At 44.2% G+C, this 8,993-nt stretch overlaps 1 protein-coding gene across 1 annotated transcript; it reads left to right on the top strand.

Annotated features, from left to right (window-relative positions):
- The first annotated feature begins 6,920 nt into the window (after positions 1 to 6,920).
- On the top strand, positions 6,921 to 8,096 carry LOC139551233 (proteasome subunit beta type-11-like). Its single transcript, XM_071362723.1, has 2 exons — positions 6,921 to 7,533; positions 7,750 to 8,096. Exons 1-2 carry the CDS (start codon positions 6,921 to 6,923, stop codon positions 8,094 to 8,096), a joined length of 960 nt encoding a protein of 319 aa, XP_071218824.1.
- The last annotated feature ends 897 nt before the right edge of the window (positions 8,097 to 8,993 follow it).

Here is an 8,993-nt window from a genome sequence, read left to right as displayed (position 1 = left end):
AATGCATTTCCATTGCATTTTCAACTCCACTGATGGTTTTGTCACAAAATGTTTTGCATTATAGCGAATGTGCCCACTCTGGTATTGGCACATGTGCTCTAGCCAACAGATCGCAGCTACAGTGCGGGTAAAGCGTACATAATGAGATTATTATGGACAGAGTGAGAATTTTTATTTGTCAAATGGCAGCCAAGCATCAACCATCATGTCACAAGAATAAAACCTTCGATACTGTGCAGTATTCACACCCCTTGACTTTTTCACATTTTGTTGTGTTACAGTCTGAATTGCAATTAAATTCAATTGAGATTTTATTTTCACTGGCCTACACACAATACCCCATAATGTCAAAGTGGAATAATTGTTTTACAAATTAATTAAAAATAAAATGCTGAGATGTCTTGAGTCAATAAGTATTCAACGCCTTTATTATGTCAAGTTCAGGAGTAAAAATGTGCTTAATAAGTTGCATAAATCCACTCTTTGTGCAATAATAGTGTTCAACGTGATTTTGTATATTGAATATACAAAGTCGTTCTGCCCCTGAGCAAGGCAGTTAGTGGATGTCGATTAAGGCAGCCCCCCGCACCGCTCTGATTCAGAGGGTTTGGGTTAAATGTGGAAGACACATTCAGTTGAAGGCATTCAGTTGTACAGCTGACTAGGTATCAAATCTAATTTTATTTGTCAAATGCGCTGAATACAACAGTGAAATGCTTACTTACAGGCCTCCCGGGTGGCGCAGTGGTCTAAGGCACTGCATCGCAGTGCTAGCTGTGCCACCAGAGACTCTGGGTTCGAGCCCAGGCTCTGTCGCAGCCGGTCGCGACCGGGTGGTCCATGGGGCGACGCACAATTGGCCTAGCGTCGTCTGGGTTAGGGAGGGTTTGGCCCGTAAGGATATCCTTGTCTCATCGGACACTAGCAACTCCTGTGGCGGGCCGGGCGCAGTGCGCGCTGACTAGGTCGCTAGGTGTACGGTGTTTCCTCTGACACATTGGTGCGGCTGGCCTCCGGGTTGGATGTGCACTGTGTTAAGAAGCAGTGCGGCTTGGTTGGGTTGTGTTTCGGAGGATGCATGGCTCTCGACCTTCGTCTCTCCCGAGCCCGTACTGGAGTTGTAGCGATGAGACAAAAAATAAGAAAAAGAAGCAATTAACTAAGAAAAGACCTAAACAAAAGTAAGAGATAAGAATAACAAATATTTAAAAAGCAGCAGTAAATAACAATAGTGGGGCTATATACAGGGGGTACCGGTACAGAGTCAATGTGTCAATATGCAGTGGCATCGGTGTCAAGGCACGGCCAGGCACGACTCCAACACCATCATTAAGTTTGGTGATAACACAACAGTGATCAATGACGAGACATTGTACATGTAGGTAGAATTAGTAAAGCCTCTTGGACCTAGACTTGGCACTCCGGTACCGCTTGCCGTGCGGTAGAATAGAGAACAGTCTATGACTAGGGTGTCTTTGACAATTTTTAGTGCCTTCCCCTGACACCACCTGGTATAGAGGTCCTGGATGGCAGCTTGGCTCCAGTGATGTACTGGGCCGTACGCACTACCCTCGGGTGTAGGCCGAGCAGTTGCCATACCAGGCATTGATGCAACCCGTCAGGATGCTCTCGATGGTGCAGTTGTAAAACCTTTTGAGGATCTGAGGACCCATGCCAAATCTTTTCGGTCTCCTGAGGGGGAATAGGTTTTGTTGTGCCCTCTTCAAGACTGTTTTGGTGTGCTTGGACCATGTTAGTTTGTTGGTGATGTGGACGCCAAGGAAGCTCTCAACCTGTTCCACTACAGCCCCGACAATGAGAATGGGGGCGTGCCTAGTCCTCCTTTTCCTGTAGTTCACAATCATCTCCTTTGTCTTGATCACGTTGATGGACAGGTTGTTGTCCTTGCACCACACGGTCATGTCTCTGACCTCCTCCCTATAGGCTGTCTCATCGTAGTCATGTTGTGTCATCAGCAAACTTAATGATGGTGTTGGAGTCGTGCCTGGCCGTGCAGTCATGAGTGAACAGGGAGTACAGGAGGGGACTGGGCACGCACCCCTGAAAGGCCACCGTGTTGAGGATCAGCATGGCGGATGTGTTGTTACCTACCCTTACCACCTGGGGAAGTCCAGGATCCAGTTGCAGAGGGAGGTGTTTAGTTCCAGGGTCCTTAGCTTAGTGATGAGCTTTGGGGGCACTATGGTGTTGAACGCTGAGCTGTAGTCAATTAATAGCATTCTCACATAGGTGTTCCTTTTGTCCAGGTGGGAAAGGGCAGTGTGGAGTGCAATAGCGATTGCATCATCTGTGGATCTGTTGGTGCGGTATGCAAATTGGAGTGTGTCTAGGGTTTCTGGGATAATGGTGTTGATTTAAGCCATGACCAGCCTTTCAAAGTATTTAATGGCTACAGACGTGAATGCTACGGGTCGGTAGTCATTAAGGCAGTTTACCTTAGTGTTCTTGGGCACAGGGACTATGATGGTCTGCTTGAAACATGTAGGTATTACAGACTTGGTCAGGGAGAGGTTGAAAATGTCAGTGAAGATACTTGGCAGTTGGTCAGCGCATGCTCGGAGTATACGTCCTGGTAATCTGTCTGGCCCAACGGCCTTGTGACTGTTGACCTGTTTAAAGATCTTACTCACATCGGCTGCAGAGAGCGTGACCACATAGTCGTCCGGAACAGCTGATGCTCTCATGCATGTTTCAGTGTTACTTGCTTTGACGCTTGCATAGAAGTTATTTAGCTCATCTGGTAGGCTCGTGTCACTGGGCAGCTCTCAGCTGTGCTTCCCTTTGTAGTCTGTAATATTTTGCAAGCCCTGCCACATCCGATGAGGGTCGGAGCCGGTGTAGTACGATTCGATCTTAGTCCTGTATTGACGCTTGCCTGTTTGATGGTTTGTCGGAGGGCATAACGGGATTTATTATAAGCTTCCAGGTTCGAGTCCCGCTCCTTGAAATTGGCAGCTCTACCCTATAGCTCAGTGCGAATGTTGCCTGTAATCCATGGCTTCTGGTTGGGGTATGTACATACAGTCACTGTGGGGACGACGTTCTCGATGCACTTATTGATAAAGCAGTGACTGATGTGGTGTACTCCTCAATGCCATCGGAAGAATCCCAGAATATATTCCAGTCTGTGCTAGCAAAACAATCCTTTAGTTTAGCATCTGCTTCATCTGACCACTTTTTTATAGACCGAGTCACTGGTGCTTCCTGCTTTAATTTTTGCTTGTAAGCAGGAATCAGGAGATTAGAGTTATGGTCAGATTTGCCAAATGGAGGGTGAGGGAGAGCTTTGTAAGCGTCTCTGTGTGTGGAGTAAAGGTGGTCTCGAATAGTTTTTCCTCTGGTTGCACATTTAACATGCTGATAGAAATTAGGTAAAACTGATTTGTTTCCCTGCATTAAAGCTCTGGATGAGCATTTTCCTGTTTGCTTATGGCGGAATACAGCTCATTGAGTGTGGTTTTAGTGCCAGCCTCGGTCTGTGGTGGTATGTAGCTACGAAAAATACAGATGAAAACTTTCTCGGTAGATAGTGTGGTCTACAGCTTATCATACTCTACCTCAGGCGAGAAAAACCTTGAGACTTCCTTAGATATCGTGCACCAGCCATTATTTGCAAATATGCATAGGCCCCTGCTCCGTGTCTTACCAGAGGCTGCTGTTCTGTCCTGCTGATAGAGTGTATAACCCACCAGCTGTATGTTCTTAATGTCGACGTTCAGCCACGACTCGGTGAAACATAAAATATTACAGCTTTTCATGTCCCGTTGATAGGATATACTGTACGTGCTTTCAGTTCGTCTCATTCATTTTCCAGCGATTGAACGTTAGCTATCAGAACGGAAGGCAAGGGCAGATTAGCCACTCATCGCCTGATGTGTGTCTGTAGTATATCCCCCGCGTCCGACTCATTGAAGAAGAACTCCTCATCCAATTTGAGGTGAGTAATCCCAGTTCTGATGTCCAGAAGCTCTTTTCGGTCATAAGAGACGGTAGCAGCAACATTATGTACAAAAAAAGTTACGAACAACACGAAAAAAACGAACAAAATAGCATGGTTGGTTAAGAACCAATAAGATGGCAGCCCTCAAACTGGCAGCCCTCCCTATGGGTTATTGTGTGTAGAGAGGTAATAAAAAAAACATTTAAACCATTTTGAATTCTTGCTGCAACACAACAAAATGTGGAATAAGTCATGGGACATGAATACTTTCTGAAGGCACTGTATTTATTGGAAAGGAGCATCAAGCTCATCACCGTGCACTTTCACCACCCTGTGAAGTTCATCATAATTTATTTAATCTGTAGCCTAATAACCTGCATGCTTTCCTGAGCCGTAGTGGGAGGACCACACCACTAGTCATCGCGTGACTGTAAGTTGACTTTGTCATGACGTTGCCCTCTTTGGGTACAGCGAGCACCATTCCCCTCTCTCTGTCTCCTATACTCAGGCTGCTGCAACCCCAGGTCGTAAATTCCTGGAGGAGAATATCTCCTCATGGCCACAGTATAGAGAGAGAGTGAGTTTTCATAGAGAGAACAAAGGAATTTCTTCCACCTCACAGAACTTGAGGTCCGAACAACATTTATGTTCTGGAAAATGTATAAAAGATCGGTGAAGAATCCAGCTACGAACTGGTCCATTTGGTACAATTTTGTGAAACTCATGGGAGACAATACGGCCACATTACCATAACGCTGTTTATATAATAGCCTCAGCTATGAGGCTTACATCTAATTGTTGTATAAAATGAATGAGTGAGGATTGAACTGTTTGTGAAATTATGTAATGTGATTTTGGATTGTTTAATGAAGGAAACTAAATCAGAGGACCGCTCATGAGCACAGTTATGGTCGGGCATCCTGGGACAGGCCCTTTTCTGCTCTTCTGAATAAAACCCCCACCCGGGTTTTCTATCACCAGACCAGCTTACCTCGATAACGAGAGGGCCAAGGTTTGAGAGGAGACCATAAACCTGAGTATAAGCTAAGGTTTGAGTAGATGGCTGAATCTTTTAACCATACCACGTGGTTAAACTCTTAGACTATCGATACCGACAGAATAAGACCAAGTCTTTGATATTAATTACTAGTCTGCAGCTAGGAATTCGGTATCATTGAACGCGAAGACCGACATCCGCCGAAACATCTATTCTATAACGACATGAATGAATGTCACTCTTTACTATCAATTCTAACCACGACAGAGCGAGAGGGCGGACAAACTCTCCAACAGAAACAAACTTTTCAACAGAGATCCCGACGACACACTGAGCGTAAATATATATATTGATTGCAATTATTCCCGAATGAGTGAGCGTTCATGTGCAAAGGATTAGCATTTCAATTGTTATAATTATCAACTTTGTAGTGTTTCATCTCAGTTGACCACCACTTCCCTTTTTGTCCACCAAGCCGCGATACCGGTTTATCCCACTAGGGAAACTCCGTTATCATTTCCTTGTAAATATCTACTGTTTGTTTATGCAGTTCTGTGAATTACTTAGTTAATAAATGATTTTAGACAATTGATGTATGGATGACTCAGTGAAGACTGGGTTCGTGCAGATAACCAACAATTTACGGCGTTTGGAATGAGACTAACATGAGGTAAATAATAATTCATTAATTCGAAGACTAAGTGATCAGATATTCAAATATCTGAAAGTTATATTAGGAAAATTATAACTTTATAATCTGAATATTTTCCTTGGTGTCCGACTTCCTAGTTAATTACAGTTACATGATTAATCAGTTTAATCACGTAATAATAATTACAGAGAGTTATTTGATAAATAGTCTTCAGTTTTAATGATGCCAAAGACACGACAACTTCAATATGATGGTTAATATATCAATATTTGAGCATAAAAGCATTTCCACCGGTATTTCTCACATAATTAATTGTCTAGCGTAATTTGTTTTGTCGACATTTGGAACATTTACCGACAAGGCCTGTCGTGACATTTTTTATGCAACATGTACTTTACTCGCATAAAAAGTTTGGTGGTAAACTGGTTAGAGTTAGAAAAAAGTTTAGTCCAAATCGAATGTTTGGCACAATATTTATTTAATATTATAGGTCCTATAAATTAAAATGGCCAATTTTGGTGCAATTAATAAGCTTAATTTCTCGGAGATCAAATTATATTTCAGCAAAATAATGTTGCATGAATGCTAATCTTATCTGTTTCTAACAACAGAAACGATTTCAGAACAATGTGAGATGGTGGGTGTCAAAATCCTCTTTCTTGTTCTTTTTGAATGGTAACTACCCTTTTGTGAAGAATAATAATAATTGGATTTACCTTCAAATATAACTCACAGATATAAAATGACATTAAATGTGAAACAGAAAATGTAACAAGAGGACATGTTTATGCAAGTACAAGTGTCGCTTCACTAATGTGGCCTATTGACAAGCTGCCTCAGAATTGACCCTGTAGTGTTTGTAGAGTCGCTTCTCTATATCGTATCACCATCACAACAGAAGCACTATCATATATCGCTAAGTCAAGCTAAATGCTTGTGAGAAATATTAGTGTGTGTGTTTGTGTGCGCGTTCGCATGTGTGTGTCAGACTGCTATATAAAAACACTTCAAGTTCAGTGTCATTGTATTTGGGGAGAGAGTTGATACCAAGCAGGACTGTCATATACAAGGCTGTAAAAATGGATTTCACTGGGAGAAATTGAACAAGCCTAAGGACAGTTTCTCTGGATTATGGATTGCTCTGAGCTGTTAAATGTTATTGCCTCTCCTTATTGAGAGATTACACTGAGCATCAACCTTTTACTCAAATTCAAGGGACAGTAAATCTGTTTTTGTAGGGAGATTGAGTCTGTTTTGTGATCTTTATTGCATTGATATCTACCACAATCCGTCAGCAAAAGACAATCACAATGGCTTTACAAGACGTCAGTGGCTTTCAGGACACCCCTATGTCTCACAGGTGGAACACTCCTGCCTCACTATCTGGGCCTATGGGAGATACCACTCCTCTCCTGGACATGGCTGATGAAAGGATCCTTGGTTGGGGAAGGTTTAAATCATCTGAGAGAGATGGAGAGGTCCCTCTGCGCTTTTTCATACCTACTCCTCAGAGCTCTGTTCCTTTCCGCTGTGACAACAGACACACGTCCCTTTCTTCCCTGTCCACCTCCTCATCACCGCCCACCCGCCGCCCATTCCCTTTGTCTCATGGAACCACTACCCTGGCCTTTGTGTTCCAAGGAGGTGTTATAGCAGCGGCAGACACACGTGCCAGCTGCTCAGGGCATGTCGCCTGTCCCTCTGCCCAGAAGATCCTGCCCATCCACTCCCATTTACTGGTCACCACTTCAGGCAGTGGTGCAGACTGCATGCTATGGGAGAGAATCCTGGCCAGAGAGATCCGCCTTTACCAACTACGCCACGGCCGCCGCTTGTCAATCACTGGCTCTGCCAAGCTCCTCTCTCATATGCTGCACCCCTTTAAGGGGACTGATGTGTGTGTGGCAGCCACTCTTTGTGGCTGGGATGTAGAGGAGGTTAGGGTGGAGAAATTCAAGGGACAAAGAGTTGATAGGATGGGATCAGGCAGAGACGACAGCATCTCTCCAGCAAAACGGCCCCTTGAAGAGACAGGAATGTCAACTAGTGATGCTTGTAGTCAAGATGACTTGACTGACAGTGCCTGTGAGAGAACAAGACATGCAGTAACTGACGTGGACCTGACAAGATCCCCTGTCAGGGATCGTTGTGGCCCAAAGCTGTTCTATGTGTGCAGTGATGGCACCCGGCTGCAGGGAGAGCTCTTCTCGGTTGGCTCAGGTTCGCCTTATGCTTACGGAGTGCTGGATGGAGAGGTGCGGTGGAGCCTGAATGACCAGGAGGCTATCTCATTGGCCAGAGAAGCTGTGTACAGGGCCACACACAGGGATGCATATTCAGGGAACTGTGTGGACCTTTTCCACATCACTGCCCAAGGATATTGCCGAAGAGACAGGGAGGATCTGAGAGAGGAGTACCACAGAGAGAGAGAGAGGGAGAGGGTGCTGAATAGGGGAAAAGAAAAGAGTGAGGAAGATAAGAAATAGGGATTGATACATAGGGAAGGGGGATGATTAGTGTTGGGGTTGGAGGGTAGGGGTAGATTTAGCCCATTCATAGCTGCTAATTACCTCGTCTATTCATGAACGTATATCTTTTGGCCGGGGGAGTTTTGTTAAGAGCCCCGCCGCTCGTGCTGAACGTTAACATTCATCGCAGTACGGTTTTGGAAACATAAGGAACGTATCTTTCATATCAGCCATATTTCCATGTTACAGCTCTTGTGTACAGAAAACAGATGGAAGACAGAGGCGACTACCTCTGCTAATTAGCTACCTGCGTCTCCGAACACCTGTGTGTAAACGGAAGACGGACGCCATAATCGTGTTGTCACTAAACAATACTGTCGGCGGCAACTCTATTAAAACCGGTTAAAATAGTGTACAGTAAATGTAGCCTATATTTAGCATTTGTGAAATTATTTTGATGTGATATGAAGGTAGAGGGCTCTATGTTTCTTGAACTGTACCGCAATTGAGAATTAATTCACGTTTAGATGGAGTATTTGGATGTTTGGACTGCCAGAGCCAATTCGCCTAGAAACAGAACATGTCAGTTCCTTGGACTATAGGGAGAAATGTTATGCTTCTTTAGTTCATTCTTGGGCTAGTGTAGATTTAAGGAAAATATAAAGTAAATATAATCACTGGCCACTTTTTACAGAAAGTAAGGGAAATGCATGCAGAGATGGTGGGGCAGATACAGGGTGTGGGTGGAGAGGGAGAGAATGAAGAGGAAAGGTTGGCAACAAGCAAGGTATAAATTAGATGAGGGCTGCCACAGTCTGCCAGTGAGATACTATTTCTTCTTGGATTAAGTTTAACAGCGGTTGGCATCCTGCCAGTACAATAGTGGCCGCTCTTAGCATTTGGCGTCTTCGATTC

This window comes from Salvelinus alpinus, chromosome 23, assembly GCF_045679555.1.
Source record: "Salvelinus alpinus chromosome 23, SLU_Salpinus.1, whole genome shotgun sequence".
Classification (NCBI taxonomy): Eukaryota; Metazoa; Chordata; class Actinopteri; order Salmoniformes; family Salmonidae; genus Salvelinus; species Salvelinus alpinus.
This window is presented reverse-complemented; position numbering and strand designations above follow the sequence as displayed.